The sequence below is a fragment of the Rattus rattus genome, chromosome 9 (genome assembly GCF_011064425.1).
Source record: "Rattus rattus isolate New Zealand chromosome 9, Rrattus_CSIRO_v1, whole genome shotgun sequence".
Taxonomy (NCBI): Eukaryota; Metazoa; Chordata; class Mammalia; order Rodentia; family Muridae; genus Rattus; species Rattus rattus.
This window is the reverse complement of record NC_046162.1, coordinates 84,155,419-84,180,536: the sequence shown is the minus strand read 5'-3', so window position 1 is coordinate 84,180,536 and position 25,118 is coordinate 84,155,419. Positions and strand designations below refer to the sequence as shown.

Below are 25,118 nucleotides of genomic sequence, written 5' to 3'. Positions count from 1 at the left end.
CAAGCCGATGCTGCCAGGGAAAATTGGCAAACTGACTTGAATATTTTATCTTTAAGATAAAATTTAGATTGGAAATGTGGATTTTATACACCAGGGTTTTGGAAGAATATTCCAACATACAATGAATTCAAAGTGAGAATTTTACTGCACTGCAAATCCTAGGCCTCTTATTTTTTTTTTAAACTTAATGCTTTTTTTAAAAAATTTATTTATTTATTATATTATATAAGTACACTGTAGCTGTCTTCAGACACCAGAACAGGGCATCAGGTCTCATTACAGATGGTTGTGAGCCACCATGTGGTTGCTGGGATTTGAACTCAGGACCTCTGGAAGAACAGTCAGTGCTCTTAACCACTGAGCCATCTCTCCAGCCCCCTCTAGGCCTCTTATATGGGCTTGTTTGCACTGATAGTCTCTGGCACCTTCTAAAATTTGCTGTGATTCTACCTCAGGGCTTGGGATGAGAACATCTTGAATTTCATTTGCATCTGTGCCCCTCTGAAATAGTTAAAAATTCTTTTGTATTCAACTTAGCTCACTGTGAATCCAGTGGTATCATTTATACACATGATAGCATCCCTTTTTTTTAGGCTTGGTGGGAGACAGACCACATTGCTTTTTCCAGAAACTTCAGGCATATGGGTGCTACCGCATCACAAGGAGTGTCTAGCATGCAAGGTTTTGCAACGCCCTTGCTTTTCAGTGTTTGGGATTGTTTCTTCAGAATGCAGACCTGAGCACGAAGGACAGACAGGCACTTCTGTCAATGGTAAAGCAGGAGGTTAAGGAATGGTCGTTGTAATGGGATAAAAAAACGATCGTGCTGGCTCTATCAAACAGCTGACTGAGACTGGCTCTCCAATGCACACCTCCAACTTCTAAAACTGAGGGACAAACTGCCTTCTGTGGTAAAGAACAGAGGCTAATAAACACATCAGGCGTGTTTGAGACAGAGAAATACTCTGTAGCTCACAGACTGGACTGGAAATCATGGTAATTCTCCTGCTTCAGCTTCCTACCTGTGAAGATGACAGTAGTGAGCTACCAGGCAAGAATTCTTCTCATCTATCTCCATTGGTACTTTCTCTTTATGTTGCTCTGGCTATCCTAGAACCTGCTATGGAGACCAGGCTGGCCTCTAACTCACAGATGATTGGAATTAAAGGCCTGTATGACGTCATGCCTAACTAACCTTTAGATTTTTACTGCCCCCCTCCCCACCCCGCTTTTACTTTCCTCTTCTCTCCCCACACTCGGACATGGTGCACAGCACCATGCTCAGTAGTAATTTGTATTTTCTTTTCCTTGAAGTGTGCATGTGAGCGTGTGCGTGCCCAAATAAATATATGTAGGTACAGGTGCCTATGAAGACCAGAAAAGGGTGCTGGATCCCATGGAGATAGTTAGAGGCAGTTCTGTCCTTCCTAAACAGGTGCTGGAACAAAACCTGGGTCTGCCCGAAAAGTAGCAAGTGCTGTTAATTGCTGAGCCATCCCTCCAGCCCTTTATTTGTATTTTTTCTCTAGTTTTTGTTTTTTTGGTTTTTTTTGGTTAATATTTCCCTTATCCAAAACTACATAGTCATTTCTTCTATTAATGAAAGAATGGCTTATGTATCCAGGAAGTATTATAGGGTAAATAAAATGTGTCAGGAATGCCTGACTGCCTCTCCTTTACCCTGTCACTCTACATCGTCTAATGTAACTGGCTTTTAGCTTTCCTATGCCACTGAAATGTCTGATAACGGTCACCAGTAACTTCCTAATAAAATACCCATTTCTCATCCACAGCCTAATATGCTGCATCCCAGCATCTATGACAGGAACATGGAAGAGTTTCTATAGATTACCACAGACACAAGACCAGAAGCTCTCATCTATTGCAGAGGGAGGTAGTGTTAAAATCAGAGTGTGGAACTGGGTCACCACGGCTGGGTCCTAAGCTATCGAGCGATCCTTTCCCAGATCACAGAAATGAATGTTTGTGGTCCAGACTTCTATAACCTTTTCAGAAAATTATTTTCATAATGACCAACGTAAAACAGAAGCAGAGACATGAGCTAGATTGCATTTTATAATAAAGAGAGAGCCAGGCGAGTAGCCCATCCCTTTAATCTCTGTGACTTCAAGGCCAGCAGGGTTCATTCAAAGTGAGTTGCAGGCCAGCCAGGGCTACAGAGTAAGACCCTCTTTCAACAGCAGCAACAACAGAAGAAGCCATCAACAAACAAACAAACAAACAAACAAAAAACTCAAACAGAAAAATAACAAAAAGAAAGAGTTGGGTTTTCCTCCTGTGGTCCAGGCTGACATAGCTCATTCTAACTACTTTCCATAGAGCGAAGAACAAGAAACAACATTCTGATTTCAGAACTTAATTACTAACTGGTTCAAATGATCTCTCTTGCCACAGGCAAGCCTGACTCTGAGGTCAAACATCAAGTTAACTCAAAAATAGGAGACAGCAAAGAAGAGCATGGAACATTCTGTATCTGGTAAAAGTCCCTGTCCCAGCCAAGTCTGTCCCCAGCCCTCAAGTTCAATGACTGAGTTATGGAAACTTCTCTTGTGTGGTAAAACTGGGGACTTTGTCTTCCAATAAGACCCTGGCAAGCTGACAACAAGCCAATGTTCTGCTTATGGCTTACTGCAAGTCATAGGCTTAATGCTATTTTCTGGGAATTCTTAGTATCTATTTGGTGAGAATTCCGGAACATGTCATTTTATAATTACAATTTTTTATCATTTGGTTCTACACTTGAAACATGTTCAGGTCTCAAGTATTCCTTACAATGTAAATACACAATGAAATAAAAATCAGTTTTATGTCATCACAGAAATCGGCAACGAGAAATGTAACAATGCCCTCCAAGCTCTCAGGTTTGCTGATGCTTTGGCTCTGACTCACTCAAAGAGTGCAAACCAATATACAAGCAACATCTTTAAAAACAACAGAATTCTGTCCCTGCCCACCTACTAAACACACCATAAACTAGAAAGCTGTTATTTATATTCTCATGTCTCAGAATACATAATTGATCCAGTACAGTATATCTCATTATTTATAGTGTATAACTTAGGTCAACTTATTGACTTAGATAGTAAGGACATTTCCCCTTAAACCTATTGATCCTGGCAACTATTTTCTAGAATGGGGAATAGGTATTATTTAAATCAGGGTATCATTTTTAGCTAGGCTACTCCAGACTTATATTAAGAACAGCAGTCTGTAGGGGCTAGAGAGGCAGCTCAGTGGTTAGGAGGACTGGCTATTCTTCCAGAGGATCTGAGATGCGTTTCCAGCACATTGGCAAATGACCACCAGTAACTCTAGCTCCAAGGACTCTGAAACCCCCTTCTAGTCTCCACTGGAACACATGTAGTGTTTACTCACGAAGATACACACACACACCTAAGTAGAAATATCGAGGTCAGCCTGGTGTATATTGTGAGTTCTAAGCAGCCACAATATATAGTTGAGAAAATAACAAAAAAATACTCAGTGTTACAGTTATTATTTTTGCTACAGTGCTAAGTATCCGCTGTAAACACTACCACAGAGCTCCAGCTCCAGCCATATTGGTAATTTTCATTTTGAAGACTTATATTTCAAAACATCTAGGCAGGCCTCTTTAATCCTAGCACTTGGGAGGCAAAATCAGGCAGATCTCTGTGAGTTTGAGGTCAACCTGGTCTACAGAGCTGGTTCAGGACAGCCAAGGCTATACAAAGAAACCTTGTCTCAAAAAAATTAAAACAAAACAAAACAAAACAAAAACAAACCCAGGAATGTCTCCTACTTGAGCCAGGCATGGAGGTACATGCTTTTAATATTAGCAGATGTCGAGGCAGGCTAATCTGTGACCTTGAAGACATCCAGAGCTATGTATAGAGATGCTGTCTCAAAAGACAAAACAAAGCAACAGTGTCCTGTTTCAAAGTGTGGAACAACAACTCTTGTCATGAGACTGTGATTATAATTTAATTACTGACAAAATACTAAAAATTCTTTTGGCATCTGATGCTGAAGCCAAATCTAATTAACTTATATTAAAGATATTTAAAGATTTGTTTGTATATTTGAGACGACGTTTCTCTATGTAGCCCTGGCTGTTCTAGAACTCACTCTGAGACTAAGCTATCCTCGAACTCACGGAGGATCTGCCTGACTACCTCCCAAGTGCTACGATTAATGGTATGTGCCACTATCAGCGGGCTTACATATACTAATGCATATGCATATGTGCCAGCATGTAGGTATGTGCACTAGGAAGGTGCCCTCGGAGGTCAGAGGACCAGAGAATCCCTTGGAGCTGGAGTCGCAGGTGGTTATGAGTCACCAGTGTGGGAGTTTAAGCCAGAGCCCGCTCTCCAGTCCTCCCTGGGATTCTTTCAGGGACTAGGCCAGTGCAGTTTAAAAGAGAGGGATAGGGGACAGAATATACTACAAACTAACTAAGCTGTTCAACTATTACAGGCACTTCAACTTCTATATACTGTAGAGAAATGGCAGAATTTCCTAGAAACTCCAAAATCTAAGGAAACAAACAGAAGACTATGGCTCATACAAAAGATCTGCTGATTTTATAGGGTGGACCTTTATTTGACCAGCATGTGGTCATTTCCTGAGTATCTGCTCTGTGTGATTCAGGTGGTCAGGTGCTCAGAACAGTAAACAATTCACATAGTAACTGAAATTAAGAAGCTCACAGACGCTGGACATGGGTCAGCAGAAGCAGGTGGACTTTTCTGGGTGGGTAGGAACAAGATGGTCACCAGGGGTAGGGAGGCAGCTGAGTTGGTCCAGCATGCATGAAGTCATGGATTCGATCCCCAAAGCCACACGAATTGAGCCTAGTGGGGGCACATCTCTAATTCCAGCTCAGGGGGTGGAGGCAAGCTTACGAAGTTTAAGACCAGCCTCAATTACATAAGAATGTTTGAAGTCAGCTTGGGCTACATAAGACTCCCAGAAAAATAAAAATAGGGGTAAAGGGGGGCCAGAGAAGTAATCATATATTCATAAACATAAAACTAAAACTGTAAGTGTATGTTGCTATGCAGAGAGGTCCGTGGCTCAGGAATATTTGACAAGAAGTTTTCTGAGGATAAAAGCTGAAATCTACTGGACATCCTAACTGTGGATGATGGACTTGCCCTCCATACAGTTGGCGCCCATGTGGAATACACACACTTTTGTGGTGCTGGGGAATATACCTAGGACATTCTACATGAGAGGCCTATGCTCTACAACTAAGCTATCCGTGACTATGAGATGATAATTGTTATTCGCACTGCCATAGGTTGAACTCAGGGCCTCAAGCATGCTGCCGAAATGATACTCTGCTAAGCAATCGCGTTAGCACCTGACATAACTTGATTGACAGACTGGGAGTTGCTAAGAGCATATAATGTATAGACGGCTAGGCATCTTAAGAACACATGGGACAGCCTCATAGTGAAGGACTATTTACCCAAAACATCACCACTGTAAAGGTCAAGATATCCTGAGGCAGCAAAGGAAACAGCAGGCTCAGACATGAATGCTAGGATCCAAGTATCTGTGACACTGAACAGGAAAAGGACACTCAGAGTTCCTACAAACCTTAAGAACTTTTGGTTTTATTTTAAGGAAGGAAGGAAGGAAGGAAAGGGAGAAAGAAGTAAGTAAAGGAAGAGAGCAGAGGACTGAGGTGTATTGCTGGTAACATGCCAGATTAAAAGGTTTCTGATGGTGGTGACGGATCTGAAAGGACAGGAATAGTCTGGATATGTGAGACAGGCAGCTCTGTCATACGAGCTTCTAGAAACTCCAGAGGCTGGAGAAACAGATGATGGTGGGGAGTGAAGTAGCTGAAACTATTCCTGCTACAAACGTTTAGTCTGAGGAAAGGGAACTGAAGAAAGAAGGCGCCACACGACCCATTGTCACTCTCCAGTGGGCACCTATGACAGGTAACAGTGTATCTGTCCTTTCAGAATTTTCTCAAGGGAGGTGGAGTAGTCTCTAAGGTTTGATGAATATTTTCTTCATAAATAGGAGGAAATCTCCTTCAAAAATAGGAGACAAAAACACCCAATTCCCAAATCCCCATGCAACACGTAGCTCAGGATGGCCTCAAACTCTGGACCCTGCCTCCGCCTCCCCGAGTGCTGAAATGACAGGCTTCTGCAGCAGGCCCACCTCCCTTTTTTTGCTTTGAAAGTGATATATGATGACACACAAAGCATTTTGTTTATACAAATTCAGGCAGCATAAAAACCAGAGCAGTTAGTTTCTGTCCCTCCCTCCCTCCCTCCCTCCCTTTCTTCCTGGAACTGAATTTGTAGACCAGGTTGACTTTGAATTTATAGAGATTCCCCCAGACACTGTCTCTAGAGTGCTGGGATGGGGTTAAAGGCATGAGCCTTTAATGTATAAATTATATTCCACACAAATAATCAAAAGTTTAGTTATAAATAAATCAGTACTTGGTTCTATTAAGTATTTTCTCAAGAATGTATTTTTCCTTAATTATTTCATTAGAGATGTAAATATTATAAAATCTATTTTATTATAAAACATATCCAAGAGTATTCTATGCTATATAGTGCATGGTTTGAAGAGTAGTAAACCAACACAAACTAACCACCAAGTAGCAATTCATTTTACACAGTAACAAATTTTCACAAATAATTTGGTTGTATCAGTGACTTTTAAGATGGAAATTTACATTAAAAGTAAGAAAAGTGCACTTCAACTTAACCCTTTCCCATTATACACCACTCTATTACTAAATGAAAGAAAATTCTCTCTTGTAAAAAACAAAAAGCAAACAAACAAAAAACCAAACCACATGAAAGATGAAGTAAAAACCCAAGAACTCCCGATTTTATTCCTACCATCTGACTCTGTTCATATTCCAGGTGAAAGGTAATCAAAATGGGTGGCTTTTTTTTTTTAACTGTTTTGTGACATTATCATTTGAATTGTATGTTCAAATGGTCTTACTTCTGAAAACTGCAGAAATAAATAATGCACCAACAGTTCAGCCTTTCAGTTGGCTTGATTTTTCTCTAGTAAAGCAACAGCTTCCTATCTGACAAATTTTGAGGATATTTTAATATACCATTGCACAACCTTTAACAAAATGCTAAAACATCTACAGTCTATATCTACCTTACATGCAGCTGTGCAGTTAAAGCTATGCTGAACTATAACGACACACGTATGCCTTTCCTACAAACAGGGTTCACATACTCTAACCCCAAGGCTCTTTACAATCAAGAATTAGGTGAACTGATACATTCAGTTTCCAAAGAAATGGAAAAAGCTTTATTTTCCCCTTTAGTTGGATAAAAATGTCTTTTTAATAACAATAGGGCAAACTTTTTTTTCCTCAAAGACAGCTGTTTTAGATTTTTTTTTATCCCAATGTATTCTTCCATACACACTTATTCAATTCAAAACACAGTATTAATATTAGTCTTTAAGGAATTACTTACCCAATGAAAGCCACCATCTGCTCCACGATGTGTTTGCTGAAAGTTACTATAACAAAGATTTTCTGTAAAGAAAACACCAGTTAAAATAATCAATCATTTAAAAGACTACATGTAAATTCCAAATATAATTGTCTAAAAGAAGGTGATGTACTGCCCTTAACTATAATTTTAATTTATATATATTTTTAAATAAGAGACCATTTAATTCAAATGGTAGCTGGTATTTTAAAGATGCTTTTCCTTAAGCACAGCTGTAGTCTTTTACTAGGATACAGGACTGTCTCAGAGAACCCGTGAGTCATGAAACCTGAGCCTGGGAGGGAACAGTGGAGAAATCGCTCTATCTTAAGAGTTCTATACAAAGCAGAAGCCATGGGTTCCCACATAGCTCCCACCATGGACTCAAAGCTGATGATATCCTAACAGGAGCCTGGCTTACATGTACTTCAGAGATTTTTTTTTTTTTTTTTTGGTTCTTTTTTTTCGAGCTGGGGACCGAACCCAGGGCCTTGCGCTTCCTAGGCAAGCGCTCACCACTGAGCTAAATCCCCAACCCTACTTCAGAGATTTTAGGAAGACAGCCAGCCTATCTTTTTAGGAAGGTTTTACAGCAACACTATCAAAGTTCCCAGAACCTGAACAAGCCTGATCTCTCAGGCTTAAGGCTAAACGATCTATATCAGACTTTTCACGTTTTTAGTTTGCTGAGAATGAAGCTCTCCCTCTATTAATTAAAGACACGGATACCTGCCACTGAAACAGAAAAAAGAGGACTAGTTGTGGTGGTGCGTGCCTTTAGTCCCAGCATTCGGAAGGCAGAGGCAGGAGGATCTCTTGTGAGTTTGAGGCCAGGCTGGTCTACAGAGTGAGTTCCAGGACAGCGAGCACTACACAGAGAGACCCTGTCTTGACAAAGCCAAAACCAAATCAAACAAACAAAAACCCCAGATACCTTTAGGGCTAGTGGCAAATATTCTCAGCTTCATTCAACACATGTGAGCATGAAGGACTCATGGATAACATGAGGGCTTTCAGGAAACACCAAGCTGAGAACACTTATTAAATCTTGATTTTTCTACAAATGGTCACTCTCACACACAGACACACACATGCACACACTTGAACATGCACACTCCCACCCCTGCCTTCAAATGCCACTAGTTAGAAGAGGAGGAGGAGGGAGCCACACTGACATGGAAGCGAGGGGAAAGGGAGGCCATGCTTGCTGTGGGACTGACTAGGGACTCAACAGTTTCCATTCAACGTTAGCTTATAAGGATGCATGACAATTCTGAATAAAGCTGGATTCCTGGAGTTCCTCCAAGTTCCTGACAAGTTCTTTAGCGCTCTGTTGTTTGTTCAATAATTACATTAGCCAATGTAACCAAAGGGGAGGTGGGACTAAAACAAAGGACAGCGGCCTTCTTCTTACCCACTCACTACAACCATGAGGCACTTAGCAGGCAAGGAGGCTCAATGGAGAGAGCTATAAACAAAGAACACGCCAGGGTTCTAGGAATGGTGGAAGGACATCACAGTCTAACAAGACAGCTATTAAAGCAGATGTAGAGGGAAGCAATAATATAGAGGTCCCACCATGAACCAGTTATTTGGAGCCATAAATCTTTCAATAATCAACAGAAATAATGGTTGTGACTTCCAGTGATTTCAACACCATAAGCTTCCCCTGCCATCATTGCCTAACAATGCAAAATCAGCCAGTGCCCAATAATTGCACAACTTCATTGCTTGAGAAACAAAACAAAATTTCCTTTTTATATGTAACAGCTTAAAAATTCACTGGGCTGGGTAGGACATAAAATGTATCAGCCATTTAAGGACCCATGCCTCAGTTTTGAGAGCTGTAAGTCTGAGTGGGGATTTTACCAGATAAGCACGAGGCACAAACCACTCATGTGCACACAAGAAACATGGGAGCCAGATGGTGGAACATACCATTAATCCCAGCACTCAGGAGGGAGAGGCAGCTGGAACTCTGAGTTCAAGGCCAGCCTGGACTACAGAGAGAGCTCCAGTACAGTCAAGGATACAGAGAGAGCATGTCCCCCTAACCCCCCACAAAAAAACCAAAAAACCAAAAAAAAACCCCCAAAAAACAGAAAACAAATCCAAAAAAACCTAAAAGCCCAACAACAATAAACCCACTAAACCAAACAACAACAAACACATGGGAAAAGGCTATGTAAGGTAAAGGGTCTGAGCAGAGGAAGCAATGAATGATGCCCGGGTCAGCACAGATCAGGTGCTCAAGTGCCTTAACAGCCAAAACAACAACCAAGGAACGAAGCTTTCTGACCCTTAAGCCTCACAATCTAATATGTGTGTGTGTGTGTGTGTGTGTGTGTGTGTGTGTGTGTGTGTGTGTGTGTGTGTGTATACGCGAGCACACTTTCATGGGGATGCAGACAGGCAAAAACAACAGTGATGGTAAGTGAGTAGGATGCACATAGACAGACAATGGCGTTACTTCTCTTCCGTATTTGAGAACAAGATAAGAACCCTCTCCTAGGCAGAGAAGTTGAATCTACCTAGTGAGCAGGAAAGTTTGGATCCAACACAGTAGATGTACTGGTGTAATTTTCAAGGAAGATTAACAGACAGAAAGCCATTAATAAAAATAACTTATTGGAAAGCTGTCTAAAGTTAGGCTGAGGAAAAACAGCATGAAAGAAAAGCAAACGAGGAGATGGGTTTCAGTAGAGAACAGAAGAATTTGTGTGTGGGTGTTTCTCTGGACTCTCAAACTGACCAAAATGTTTATATTACTCATTAATACTGCCTACTCAGGGAACGAGAAAGGCTTGTTCTAAGCTACATCTGGATGCACATCAAGTGACATGCCTTAATAAGGCAAGTTACTATGTACAATGGAACCCAGTAAACATATCCCACAGAAAGGAAAAGAATCCAGACCCATGCTGCAGAAAGACAAATGGGTTTTCTTTCTTTTTTCTCTACATAGTAGGTAGAGGAGCAACTTTAACCTCAGAGCCTGCTTGGAATTCCAGGTCCCAAGGCAAGGCTTTTTCCTTCTAAACGCTAGGTTTCTCCACGAAATCTGCACAGTTCCCTCACACCCGTCATTGGTCCTGATAACCAGCAGGCAATAAAATGTTTATCTTCCTTAGTTGACCTGGGTTCAAATTCCACCTGTCAGCATTCTTACGGATACTTACAGATTATTACCACTTAAGTATGACTACTGTCCTGAGACCACTTCCGTTATACCAGAACACTACTGAGTTTAAAGCATGAGGTGCAATATGAATTGAGCCAGGCAGTGGTAGTGAATGCTTTTAATCCTAGCACTTAATAGGTAGAGGCAGGCAGATAGAGTCCTGAGTTTGAGGCCAGCCTGGTCTGCAGAGTAAGTTCCAGGACAGCCAAGGCTACCCAGAGAAACAAAACAAACCAGAATTGGTATATCTTAGCAGAAAATCTATTCAGGATGTATTATCAATGTTGACCACTTTCTCCGAAATGAAAGGTGTGACAAGCCACGCATAAATAGCTACAGATAAGGTGCTTAGGATTCAAATTTACAATCATTTCCTTTTTTTTTTCCTATTCTTTTTTTTTTTCGGACCTGGGGACCAAACCCAGGGCCTTGAGCTTGCTAGGCAAGCGCTCTACCACTGAGTCAAATCCCCAACCCCTACAATAATTTTCTTTATGGGTGTGGCCCCTGGTAGGTCTACCATGCTTTAGGTGGAAGCCATCTATCTATGAGTACATGTGTAGCACAGATTAGATTAGATTGATTCAAAATTAAAACAGGTATGAAAGGTGGTAAGGGGGGGTGAGTAAAATGAAGATATATTATACAAAATAAGCCAGAAACAGGCAATAAAAATTATAAAAATAGAGTAAGTTACCATATTCAAGAAGTATAAAAGAAGACATACAGATTTACAGATTATGGGGCTGAGGCGTGCCTTAGTAGTTAACAGCACTTGTTGCTCTTGAAGAGAAATGGGGTTTGGCACCAAAGGGACAGCTTCTCCACCTCAGTGGCACAAGGCATGCATGTACACTTCATGCAGGTGACACATTCAAACACATGAAGCACAGTATATGCACAGATTACAGTAACTGTTACAACAGGAATTAAAATCACCAAGTACTTAGGTAGTAACTCAAAAAGCCATGTCAGTTGGTTTTGTTTCTTGAGAGAGGGTTTTTCTGTGTAGCCCTGGCTGTCCTGGAACTCATTCTGTAGACCAGGCTGGCCTCACACTCAGAGATCCCCTGGCTGCTGCCTCCTGAGTGCTGGGACTAAAGTCCTGCGCCGCCATTCATGGTGCTGAACTAAATACTTAATACAAGTGGGAAAAAATAAATTCCTCAAAGGAAGAAAAAGATATCACTGATGGTTAAGTAATTATTTTAACAGCAGAAAACAGATTGAATAAAACTTCTCAAAGGCAGGTTCCTGTTACCCATCACCCCATACACATACCCCTTTTAAAGACAGGGTGTCTCTATGTAGTCCTGGCTGGCCTGGAACTAGATATTAGAGTAGGCTGGCCACGAGATCACAGGAGTGCTGGGATTAAAGGCATGCACATCCCTCCTTTTTTTTTTTTTTTTTTTTTTTTGTTTTTTTTCGGAGCTGGGGACCGAACCCAGGGCCTTGCGCCCTAGGCAAGCGCTCACCACTGAGCCAAATCCCCAACCCCACATCCCTCCTCCTTTAAAAGAGGTATTTAGCTGTGTACAGGTGTTTTGTCTGCATGTATGTACATGAACTATGTGCATTCATCACTCAGAGGCCAGAAGAGGATGTCAGATCCCCTGGGATTAGAGCTCCACATGGTTCTGAGCAGCCATGTGGGTGCTGTGAACTGAACCAGGGGCCTCTGGAAGAGCAGCCAGTGCTCTTTACCACTGAGCCATCTCTCCAGCCCCTCACCATCACTGAGGATAGACTTTTATTTTTAGAGACATTAGTTCATTGTTTTTAACTTTCTTTCTTAGTAAATGCTTATTTGCTGTGAAACACACTGATTAAAAAAAACTTTTTAAAATTTTTTTATAAGTGAGAATTGCCCTGAGATGGAATAATTCACAGTTCAAGGCACAGGCACTTCTCTGTCACTTAGGTTCTTAGTGTCTTTATTTGTGGGTGTATCTTAAAGATGTTAAGCGTGGCTCTGAGGCTAGCAGTCTCACTTCTCTAACCACATAACCCATATTTCCTCACAGCTTCAACTACCCTTCTCTTGCCCGCAAACATCTGCCTGGCTTTCGGGAAAGGATATTGGTGACAAGTGAGGAAGTACAATGCAGTGTGTGAAAGAGAGCACAAATCAATGACGGGTGACCCTCCTTCAGGTGGCGGTCAGTAGGAAAGGACGGCTTTTGACTGTGGACATGAAAATGATGTGCATTTTCTTACACAAGTACACTACTTGTTTTTTTAAATAAAGCAAGAAGGAAGAGGAAAGAAGAAAAACAAACAGCAGAGTTTACATACTTCTAAATCTGCGTACTCTCATTATTTAACTGACGGAAGGAGGAACCAATCAAGAGCCATGGCCCGATCAAGGTTCTCTCAAGGTCATTAGGCAATGACTCAGCTATAATTACCTGGATATGCATTTTAATGATTGCTTTTCCAATCAGGGTTGCACCAAAGAAGGTCCAAAAAGGTACAAGGAAGTGTCCACATGTTATTCCAGCCAGGTCGAACAGGGGATTTGGAATCTATCAAGAGAAGGAAAAAAAAGAGACTTCTATGAATAATTCACAGAAAATGTTTTAAAAACCCATTGGTGTGTGGTACCCTGCTTTAATCATCACTTTCTATGACACGAGATAAAGGTCTCTGACCAGTATATGACATTGTTCAGAAGACTAGAGAGGAGTTCCAATAGTCCCTAAGCTGGATCTCATTCTTGGTAGAGTGACATTCCATAGGATCACAGAGAACTAAGATGTACCTCATACAAATAGTTTTTAACACTTGACGGCTGTTTTCTTTGGTAAGGTCTGAATGGATTGTTCAACACAACTGTATGGAAGTGCCCATATCTTCAGTAACTACACATACTGGTGGGTGCTTTCAACATTTAAACCTACCACATGCCTGCAGCTGGAGCTTTTGGGAGCTAAAGGCAGGCAGGAGTCCAAGGTTACTCTTGGCCACAAAGTGGACTCAGGACAGAGTAGGTTGTATTCTATATTTAAGGAAATCTAAGACTCTGGAACCACGTGGCGTATTTTAAAAAGATTCAGGGTGGAGATATGAAAGCACACCGATTCAGATGTTTTGAATACTCTGTCCTAGACAAAGAAGTGATTCACAATAAATACCTTTCCAAACATTGCCACATTAAAACAATTTCATGTAAAAATGTGAAGAAACCACAACTGTTTTTGAGCACTTCATTTATCTTTCTCCCACAGAGATACTCTGCCCTCGTGACTGTTGGCGGAGCCATTTGTATGCCAATTCATTTATATAATTTTATTTTTGAACTCTGAAAGAAAAGCCCAGTTGTTTAAAAAAATATTTGCCACATATAGTCTTCTAAGAACACTGTCATGACTAAATGAGAACTCAAGCGTTCTCTGCTGTGACTCTTGGACTCTGTAGCCAGACTCTTCCTGTAACTGTACAGAGTGCAGAGGCCACATCTTACCTTTTCTTTTCTTTTTTATGCTCACAAGTCTATAAAATAAAATTTTGTTTATTTTCTTTCTTTTCGTTTTTTTTGAACAGGGTTTTTCTCTGGGTAGCCCGGCTGTGTTAAAACTCACTCTGTAGATCAGACTGGCTTTGAGCCCAGGAGACTGACTGCCTCGAAAGCACTGAGATTAAAGACGATCACCACCACTGTTAGCTATTGTTTATCTATTTATTTTTTGTATGTGAGTACACTGTAGTAGTAATCTTCAGAAGAGGCCATCTGACCCATCACAGATGGCTCTGAGCCACCATGTGGTTGCTGGGAGCAGCACTCAGGAGCTCTGAGAGAGCAGCCTCTCCAACCCAGCTATTGTTTATTCCCACGCTTCAATCCACAGTAGGTGGAAATGGGTTTAAAATGAAAATTAGAACAGACACAACGTCTAACTTGTCAAGCTGCTAGGAATTTCACTCTGGTTGGATACTCTTGGAGAAGGATAGTCAAGCCATTAGGAGACATGACTACTGTTGGCTGTTTTTCCTGAAGTTATAACTAGATAAGCCAAGAGGACAATTAAAATTAAAGCTATTTGATTCTGGGGCTGGAAGATGGCTCAGAGGTTGCTCTTCCAGAGGGATTCAATTCCCACACACGTGGTGGTTAACAATCATCTGTCACTAAAGTCTTAGTGGATCCAATGCCCTCTTCTTGCCCCTGCAGGCATCAGTTACAGACATGCATACAGGCAAAACACCCATGTACGATAAAATAATATCACAAACAAACAAAAAACTCTATAGGATTGCTTTAAAATTTCCTCTCAACTAGAATTTTATCTTAGTTTAAATGTTGATACCACGATAATTAATAAGTACCCTTTAACTTTCATTAAAAACATCTTAGAAAAAATTCATAGCTAGCCAAACTCATCTTTCGATTTAACTTAACTCTAACTGTACGTGACCAGTATAAGGGATGCATAGTGGATGGTGAGCCTGTAATGACTATGAGTAAAGATTTCCTGCTTTGAGAAATTAAAGGCATCTCACTTTCCCCAGGTACATGCTATATGATATTTATTATACATATTTTGTAGAAAAGAATGGCAGACAGAGTAAGACATTTCCCCCATGGAAAAGATCGGAACCCAGGCAACTGGCCTTAGATTAAGAACAGTATCATCTAATAGGTGCCTCAGTTTATCCATAGTACTTTTCCTCTCCTTCCCTCCCTCCCTCCCTCCTCCCTCCCTCCCTCCCTCCCTCCCTCCCCCCTCTGTCCCCCTCTGACCTACCTAGGGACCCCCCCCCCCACACCCCCCCCCCCCCACACACCCACACCCACACACACACACACCCACACACACCATGATTTCTCTGTGTAGTTCTGACTTTCCTGGAACTCACCCTGTAGACAAGGTTGGCCTTAAAGTCACAGAGATTTGCCTGCCTCTATCTACCAAATTCAGGGATTAAAGGCATGGTTGCCACACTGGGTTTTTAACACAGCATTTCAATTGTCTGTAATTTCTGGCTTCTAGATCTTTGAGAGAGAAAACACCTCTCACTTTCCCCTTCTTTTCTCCTTCTTGGGGTTTGCTGCTGTTGCCTTGTTTTGATTCTGATTGCGACAGTCTTTCCATGGAGCTTTGGCTGTTTTGCAACTCACCGTGTAGACCAGCCTGGCCTCAAACTCAAGTCAGAATGGTCTTGAAATTTACAGCTATCCTCTTGCCTCAGACCCCCAGTGCTGAGATTGCAGGTATGTGCTCTCACTACCTGTTTCTCATTTACTCCTATGATGCAGTAGCTGATAAAAGGCTGATAAATCACAGTAAAACAAAGAGCATTTATGTGAGTGTTCTTGCAAAAATGTTTTCTGTGTGTGTTTACACGCACACATGCATGTGAATGTCAGAGGAAAGCTTTAGGCATCTTCTCCCTTTCCTTGAATCGCTGGGACCTTGAATATCAGGTCTGCATCCTCAGGCCACCAGTGCCTTTACTTGCTGAGACTGCATACAGGGCCTCCTCGAAGCCTCATATCTGCTGTGACACCAGGGACAATCCTGCACTTCTGATCCCCTTTCGCCCACGCTCAGGGTTGGGCTGAGGCTGTATGCCACACGGTTTTCACAAATATCCTTACAAATCCTATCAGCTTTGTGAGGGAGCTTCCTTGGGCCACTTTATATCTGTTGTCACTACTGTCATAGAGGCTGAGCTGGGAGTTAAACTGGGAAAACATCTAGTACTTCCAGGATCAACAACAGTAATTCAGGAACGACATTTTGGTTTAAGTGAGTGTGCACCTTTGTGCGTACCAGGATCCGTCTGTCTTCATCTCCCATCCTGCCATCACTGATATTACAGGTGTATGCCATTCTCAGGCGTCTTATGGGAATTCTGAGAGAATCCAAACTGAAGTCCTCATGCTTCCGAGGCTCGCCCAAACCTAACCAGGAGCTAAGACGTCTTAAGTCAAGTTTTAGACAAATCTTCCTATTAACACTTGAAACTCTGGAAAAAGACTTCCTAATTCATTTCATTATTAATTCTTCTTAGGGATGATGGATTTTATTTCTTTTGTTGTTTCAAGCCTTGAAAATTGAAGCCACTCTAGTTTACAAAGTGAGTCCAGGAAAGCCAGGACTTGTTACACAGAGAAACCTGTATCGAAAAACCAAAGCCAACCAACCAACCAATCAAAAAAAAAACAACCAAAGAAACAAAACAAAACAAACAAACAAACAAAAAAAAAAAAAAGGGGAGGGGGGCTAGAAGATTGGCTTACAGGACAGTTCAGTTTCCAGCACCCACATCTAACCTTTGCAGACATGAATGTGGTACACATACATTCATACATACATACATTCATACATACATACAAGAACACAAGCCATTAATATGCATAACAAATTGATCAAAGTATATTCATAGCACTTAGTGAAATTTATAACTTTAAATATAGTCCACTTACAGAAGCACATGCCAAAATTCCAAAAAATCCAACTTTCTGTACTAGTTTTTGAACTGCCAGTTTAGCTCGTGATGCAAAGTCCTGTAACACAAAGATTTTGAAATATTAATAAAAAGTACAAAGAAAAACTTGTATTTTAAAAATTTTCCATTTATTTGTTTATTTGTGAGTGTACACACACACACACACACGCACACACACACACACACTCTCACATGCACGCACAGTTGGTTCTCTCCTTCCACCGTGCAGGTCCTGGGGATTGAACTCAGGTCATTAGGCTTGGAGACAAGAATCTTTACTCAAAGAGGCATCTTGTTGGCCCCAAAGACAACTCTCTGTGATAGTTTATTGTATTATATATCTTACAATCTGATACCAATCGATTCTTATTTGTTTGTATACAATTTTTGCTTTGTATGCAGGCTGGCCTTGAACTCATGATCCTTCTATCTTTCTTCCTGGGTGCTAGGAGTAAATGTATGTAACACCACCCCTGACTCATACTGATCCACACCGAGTAGCAGGTTGTTTGTGGGAAAACATTCAAGTCTTCAAAAAGTATCACATCCTTAAAGTTTTCCCACATTTAAGAATGAATTGCTGTAGGGTTGGGGATTTAGCTCGGTAGAGCGCTTGCTTAGCAAGCACAAGGCCCTGGGTTCGGTCCCCAGATCTAAAAAAAAAAAAAAAAAAAAAAAAAAGAATGAATTGCTGTATCTTTGGGGTTCTCCCTGGATGCTCTAGAGAAGACAGAATATGGTGACCCGTGTGTTAAATCACTGTGTGAAACTGTGGCTTATCCTATCTTTTTAGACCAACATATTAGCTTCCACATACCAGTGACAATTAGTGGTATTTGTCATCCTGTCCTTGAATTTTTGTTGTTTTTGGAGATGGGGGTTTCTCTGTGTAGCCCTGGCTGTCCTGGAACTCAGAGATCTGCCTGTCTCTGCCTCCCAAGCACTGGGGTTAAAGGCCTGGCCACTATGCCTGGATGGAAGCTTTATTTTTTACAAATAGTGAGAGTGAGTCTATTGTCATTATCATTTATCAATATAGACATCTCCCTCTATCTATCATGATGACGATGGTTAGTAAGATCTACCTCTCTATCTCCCCAGTGTTAACCATATGGTCATAAGGTGCCATGCCTTGCTCTTAGGTGATGATTATCTACACTTGGGTCCTCACTGTGCTACCTCCCCGGCACACCAATAAAAACTTAAGTTGAAGTAGTCTTAAGGATTGAATTCATGGCCTCCATGAACTCTAACTGAAATATCCCAGATCTAAACATTTAATAGAACATCATTCTTTTATCGCCCTACATATTCTACATTACAAATGTAATCCTGCTATCATAGCTGCCATTCAGGTTAAAAAAGCCATGCATTTATTTGAGACAGGGTTTCACTGTATAACCCTGGGTCCCAGCCTAGAACTCCCTGCCTCTGCCTCCTCAGTGCTAAGTTAAAGGCGTGAGGCACTACGCCTCGTGTGTTGCTTTGTTTTTATTGTTGTTGTAAGCACATACTGATTTTTAAATGTATTTACTTTATGTGAATTTGTAGCATGTATGCCTGCAGAGGTCAGAGGTGACACCAGTTTCCCTGTAAGCAGAGTTAGAGATGACCCATTATGTGTGTCTAGGAACTAAATCTGGGTCCTCCACAAGAATAAAGAGTAGCCAGAGCATCTCTCTAGCCCTCAGTACATTTTATTAATTTTTATAATTTGTATAATTTTTTAAAAATAAATTTTCAATGAGATGAGAGTGCCAAAATATTCCATTACGTTATGCAGTTGAGTTTCCTCCACTTTAAGGAATTATAGGGGTCAGTCAGCACGCCTGGAGTGCAATGTCTTGGTCACCGTGTCTCCCCTAGCTGGTAACTTGTTTGTTTGTTTGTTTGTTTCTGTGTGTAGCCCTGGATGTCCAGAAACTCGTTCTGGAGACCAGGCTGGCCTAGAACTTACTCTGCCTGAGTACAGAGATTAAAGGTGTGTGCCACCACTGCCCAGTGGTACAAGTATTTGGGTAATTTGAGCTATTTTCATATTGATTTTAAAGTAATACTGTCCATGAATTATAATACTTGTATTTTAACTTGCCTTTAAAATATCCAGTAGAATTTTATTCTCTTTATATATTATTGGGCAATTCACAGTAAAAAACTAGAGGGGTTGGGGATTTAGCTCAGTGGTAGAGTGCTTGCCTAGCAAGCTCAAGGCCCTAGGTTGGGTCCCCAGCTCAAAAAAAAAAAAAAAAAAAAAAAAAAAAAAAAAAAAAAAAAAAACAAAAAAACCTAGAAATGTCATCTAACATCACCAGAAAAAAATTCTCAGTTCCTAAAGTTTAAAAGAAATATTTTAAACAAAAGTTACTGTCTTTTACTTCAAGTACAATGAATAAGCCATGTGAAAATATAGCAATAATATTTTTAAATAAAAACAGAAGAAAAAGATTACCAAGAAATTTGTTATGTTAGGCATTCAATTCTCTAGTTATATATAAAAGAAAATTAGCATTTCATTTTCATAATCTTATAGCATTTGTGGGAACAATGTTGAGAGTCCAATTTGATTACTTTTTCAATTGTCATTTGCCATTTTATAAAAAACCATCTGTACCATGAAAAATAAATTCCTTTTTATAGTTTCATTTCTCTGTATTCACATTTCACAACCCTTATCTATTTCACAATTTAAGTGCCTGAGAGGACGTGTTCATTCTCTACCTCTCCTTAAATAAATGACATAATTCACAATCAGTACCATTTTCTGTTTCTCTCAGTTATAAACCCAATATCTGGAAAGCCCCATTTCCTAACCCCACCCTGATTAGGCACCCCTCCAGCTCGCACTTGGGAAACTGCTGAAGACATGAGCAACATATTCTCCAGCACTGAAGAGAGCAGAGGAGAAAACAAGCCTCACACCACACTATCCCCACTCACTGCTGCTTTGTATTGCCTGTAAAAAGGGATTTAAGATTTCCAGACAAGAGAACTGCAGGAATGATGGTAAACAGAAAAATGCTAATCTCTGACTGTAACATTTTAAGTATAAATCTATTAAATCATATTTATCTCCAAGCAGTAATAGTATGCCATTTTCTATCTTATGGAAAGACCTCTTTCTTTATTGAATTGGTTTTGGTTTTTTGGAACTTGCTTTGTACACCAGACTGGCCTTGAACTTACGGAGATCCACCTGCCTCTGACCTAGAAGGATGGATTAGAAGTGTGCGTTATCATGCCCAGCTGGGAAAAAAAAAAAAAAAAAAACCACCACCACCAACAAAAAAACCTCTTCAAAAGAAGCATTTAAATGAATATAATAATCCTGGGGGGGGGTACTGTACTGTCTTGGTATCTTATGGAAGTTTAAGTAACCTGTCTCTTCTTTTAACTGACTTTTTAAAAAAATATTTATTTTATGTGAGTACACCTTAGCTGTCTTCAGACACACCAGAAGAGGGGATTGGATCCCATTACAGATGATTGTGAGCCACCATGTGGCTGCTGGGAATTGAACTCAGGACCTCTGGAACAGCAGTCAGTGCTCTTAACCACTTAGCCATCTCTCCAGCCCCCCTTTTAAAAAATGTGCATTCTGTCAGACATGTTTCTGGTGCCCATGGAGGCTAGAAGGTGATTGGATCCTGTTAAACAGAAGTCACAAACGATGGGTGCTAGGAATTGAACTGGGTGCCAAGCAAGAGCAGCAAATGCTTTTAATCGCTGAGCTATCTTTCCAACCCCTAACCTGTCTTCTTTGTTTGTTTGTTTGTTTGTTTGTTTGTTTTTAGACTGGCTGTCCTCAAACTCACAGAGATTTGCCTGCCTCTACCTCCTAAGTGCTGGGATTAAAGACATGTACCACCACCACCACCACCGCCAGGCCTTAAAACTTATTTCTATTATTATCTTAACATTTTATTGAGTCTTTATGAATTTCACATTATGTACACCAAGCCCATTTATCTTCCTGTCCCTTCATATCTGTCCTCTGCCTTTACAACCTCCCCACCAAAAGAAAATATATGTGTCGTGGAGTGTGGAGTGTGCCACGTTATATCACACAGTATACCCTTTTATCTTTTATCTAACATCTTTACTTGGAAATATCCGTTGGAATGAGTCATTGGTCTGGTTTGAGGGCCCTGGCTTCTGCTACACTATCAATACTGTAACCTTACCAGGATATCTCACAGGTATCCTATTGTTGCCCTGTGTGAAGAGATCCTGAAGCTTTGGACCTTCGAGACCAGCCTTTTCATGTGCTCCAGCAGACCATAGAGTGCAGATGTTGGGGTGGGCCAACTGGAAGCTCTGGATCTGGGCCTGGTTGGTAGCTGAGTTGGTCAGCCCTCTAGTTCTCTTGTACCCATACCACCAGAGCCAACTCTGCTCTCATGACCTCAGAGGCTAGCTCACCTTCCTGCCACAAATGGCAAGAGGCAATGGGGTGCAGGGAGGGGGGGTCTCTCCCCAGCCCAAGCCATTCACAGTCTGTGCTGCAGGCAGGAGCTGGGCCAGCTCAGCACAGTGACTCAGCTGGTGGTTCAGATACCTGCATGGCCTTTGCTGGTAACATGGGCCAGAGACATCAACACAGCTTTGGCTGCCGCAGGACCCAAACATGGCTCCTGGCAACATTATGGGCCCAGATGTCCCTATGGTCTCAGGTGGCAGGCAGCACAGGCCACTCAGAACAGCATGCCACCAAGAGACAGCATATGATGTCTGATGGCAGCTCAGACCACAGACATGGACACAGAACCCAGCTATAGCAGGACCACTGACCGAGACAAGGCCTTTAGCAGCAGCCTGGGCCACAACCTCACCCTGGCCTCCTCATATCTACCTGTTCCTCAATGACACTGAGTCCCACCTTTCTCCACAGTGTCCTAACAAACTCCTTTGGCTTCATGTTTTCTTCCACTTCCCCACCACATACCCCACCTTTCCCAGCTTTCCACCACACATCTGCCTGTCAGAGCAGCGCTCACAGCAGGTGATGGGGTGTCTTTCTTTTGGCCTCCGGAGGCCAGAGCACCTTGGGCTGGTGCTTGAGCATCCTTCGTCTCCATTTTTACTTATTAGTTATGTGTATGTGTGTGTTTCTGCTTGTGAATATGTGCAAGTGACAGGCCAGAGGCGTTAGATCGCCTGGAGCTAAAGTTATGAGCCACCTGATGAGGGTGCTGGGGGCTGAATTTGGGTCCTCTGGGAGGGAAGCAAATGATCCTGCTGAGCCTTTTCTAAAGCCCCTACCTGCCAGCCAAACCGATTGTATGCTCAAACTCATTCTGATCTAATAGCGTTCTTGACTTTGGTACTGAAGTAGCTTCAAGGTCAGTATTAGAAACTTCAGAGTAGGTTTGGTGATGCAAGCCTTAGTCCCAGCGCTAGGAAGACAGAGGCGCACGCATGCACACATGTGTACACACACACACACACACACACACACACACACACGGGATGAAAAACTGAATGTAACTAGGATCTGAACAATCCAGATTTTGTTCTTATTCATTATATTTTCTAGTGTGATTTCATTAAACTAATAAACTAAATTTCATTGTGAAATTTAGTCACAATGGCATCTTTTTATTAAAAAAAAACTTAAAAAATGTTTTTAAACATGGGTGTTTTAACTGGATGACACATGTATGCCAGAACAGGGTATCAGATTCCCTGGTATTGTAGTTAACTAAAGGCTGTGAGCTGTCATGTAGGTGTTAGGAATCTGAACCCAGGTTCTCTGGAACAACAACCAGTGCTTTTAAATAACCACTTGAGCTATCTCTCCAGCCCCTGATATTCTCTCCTTAAGGAATAGAAAACAATTGTAAGATTACACATATGATGCACTGTGTGCTAGGGTTGATGCAGTCTGTATGGCAGAGTGTGGAGAAAAGCAACCTTTGAAAGGTAATCAGCGCACAGAGACACTGCCTTGTGGGTGAAATGATCATAGAAGGGCAGCTGTACTGGCCCCACTCGTGTCCCTCCCTCCCTCCCTCCCTCCCTCCCTTCCTTTATTTGTGTAGCCTTGGCTGTTCTGGAACTGGCTCTGTAGACCAGGCTGCTCTTGAATTAAGAGATCTGCCTGCCTCTGCCTCCCCAGTGCTGGGATTAAAGGCATGGACCATCACCTCCAGGTACTCTTTTAAAATTTTTTTTTGAAATTAAAATATAATTACATCTTTCCTACCTCTAATCCTTCCTATGTATCTTCCTTTGCTGTCTCTCAAATTTATGGCCTTCTTTTTCTTTGTTGTGCATACCTAATTATATTCCTAAATATGTAACTACAACCTGCTCCCCCATAGAGCATTGCTTTTGTGTAGACGGCTGCAGAGCCAACCACTTGGGTCTCCTTCTCTTTCACCAGGTCACACTCTAACATATTGTCATGCAACAAGAGGCCTTCATAGGCTATGACCAGCATGTCATGAACATCCCAGCACACAGGACTACACAAGCTAAATAAAGTTTTACGATGTATACTTTACTCTGTTTCTGTTACTCTGCTATAGCAGGAAACAACAGGCTACAATACTATTTCTACAGACATTTATTTCAGTTACACATATGTTAGGCACTGGAATGCAAAGTACAATCCATTTTGGTATTATGGGCTATAGCAAAAGTTGTACCTAAACCAGCATCAGTGATCAAACTTTAACTTAGCATAAAGCGCGTTTCATGGCCTTTCACCCAAACTATACCTTCAAATATTAATAGAAATTGATGTTTTCCCCCCTGAAAATAAAACACATGAGGCCTGTGAGATTGCTCAGTGGATTAAGAGAAATGTGGCCAAGGCCGACAACCTACATTTGATTCCCAAGAACCCAAATGATGGAAGGAGAAACCAACTTGTACAAGTCGTCCTCTGATCTGTACATGGAACTGTATGCATCTTCCCTGCTAGTAAGTGCATTCACACATAAATACATAAGCATGTGAAATCATGTAACGGCATATATGGCAGCATACACTGTAATCCTGGTATTGTGAGGCTTTGAAAGCAAAAAATGAAAAAAACATTATCTGTAATTTACAACGAAGAACAAACATTTCAAGTGCTAAAATAGGAAGCTATTAATCACGATCAGGCTTCCGTGGGTTTCATGGGATACAGATGCAAACTGTCACCAAATTTACTTCTGTAAAGGAATAGGCAGTTCAAATGTTTCCCAAACTTAAGTACAGGGGCTGAGGAGATCAGTGTTGTCAGTCACAGCGCTTGCTGGGCAAGCATCAAGGCAAAGTTTAAATCCCAGGCTGTAAAGAAAACTCAGCAAGGCCATGCAGATTTATAACCTAACCCTAGTGCTGTGAGAGACAGTGGACACTGAGAGCTGTTCACCAGTGTCCAGATTCAGAGAGAGAGAGAGCGCGCTAGAGAGAGGTGTATATGCACCGGCACTATGCACCTACACGCACACATGTGTATGCCGCATATATACTTTTTGTTTTTTAAGGCAGGGTCTCTCTGTAGCTCTGGCTGTCCTGAATCGTTTTACTCAGACCAGGTGACCCTCAACAATCGCAGAGATCTGCTTGCTTCTGCCTCCTGAGTGCTGAGAGTAAAACTGCGTGATACCAGGCTTGGCTCACACAACATTTCTTTTTAAAACTGAGACAGAGCAATACACTATACAAATTTAAAATATATATTTTGATGGATTTTATAAAAACAAAAGTGTTAATTGCCTCTGAGATGAGACACAGAACATTACTCTAAGAAGTGAGTCCTTTTACCAGAACAGTCACCCTCCTGAATGTTGAGAGCGACAGTTTCAGCTTTCCCTACTCTTGAGCTTAGTAAGGACAGGGTTACTGCTCTGTCCTCTTGCAGGTCGGCATCATTAGCTCTACATCACAATAGTGTTTCTTCCATGCCATTAGTGTGGAGTAACCAAACTGCTAAAGCGGAATGCGCTATCTATTGTATGATTGTACCACAATCTGTTTTAATG

General features: G+C 41.4%; 1 protein-coding gene across 3 annotated transcripts in view; it reads right to left on the bottom strand.

Moving 5' to 3' along the window:
- Vmp1 (vacuole membrane protein 1) overlaps nucleotides 1-25,118 on the bottom strand; it is a 98,710-nt gene that overhangs the window by 10,881 nt on the left and 62,711 nt on the right. For all 3 annotated transcript variants that reach the window (XM_032914263.1, XM_032914265.1, XM_032914264.1), the window contains exons 8-10: nucleotides 17,120-17,200; nucleotides 13,098-13,214; nucleotides 7,488-7,549 (exon numbers count right to left, since the gene is read on the bottom strand). In XM_032914263.1, the coding sequence (XP_032770154.1) occupies nucleotides 7,488-7,549; nucleotides 13,098-13,214; nucleotides 17,120-17,200 (260 nt within the window). The remainder of the gene's footprint in view (nucleotides 1-7,487; nucleotides 7,550-13,097; nucleotides 13,215-17,119; nucleotides 17,201-25,118) is intronic.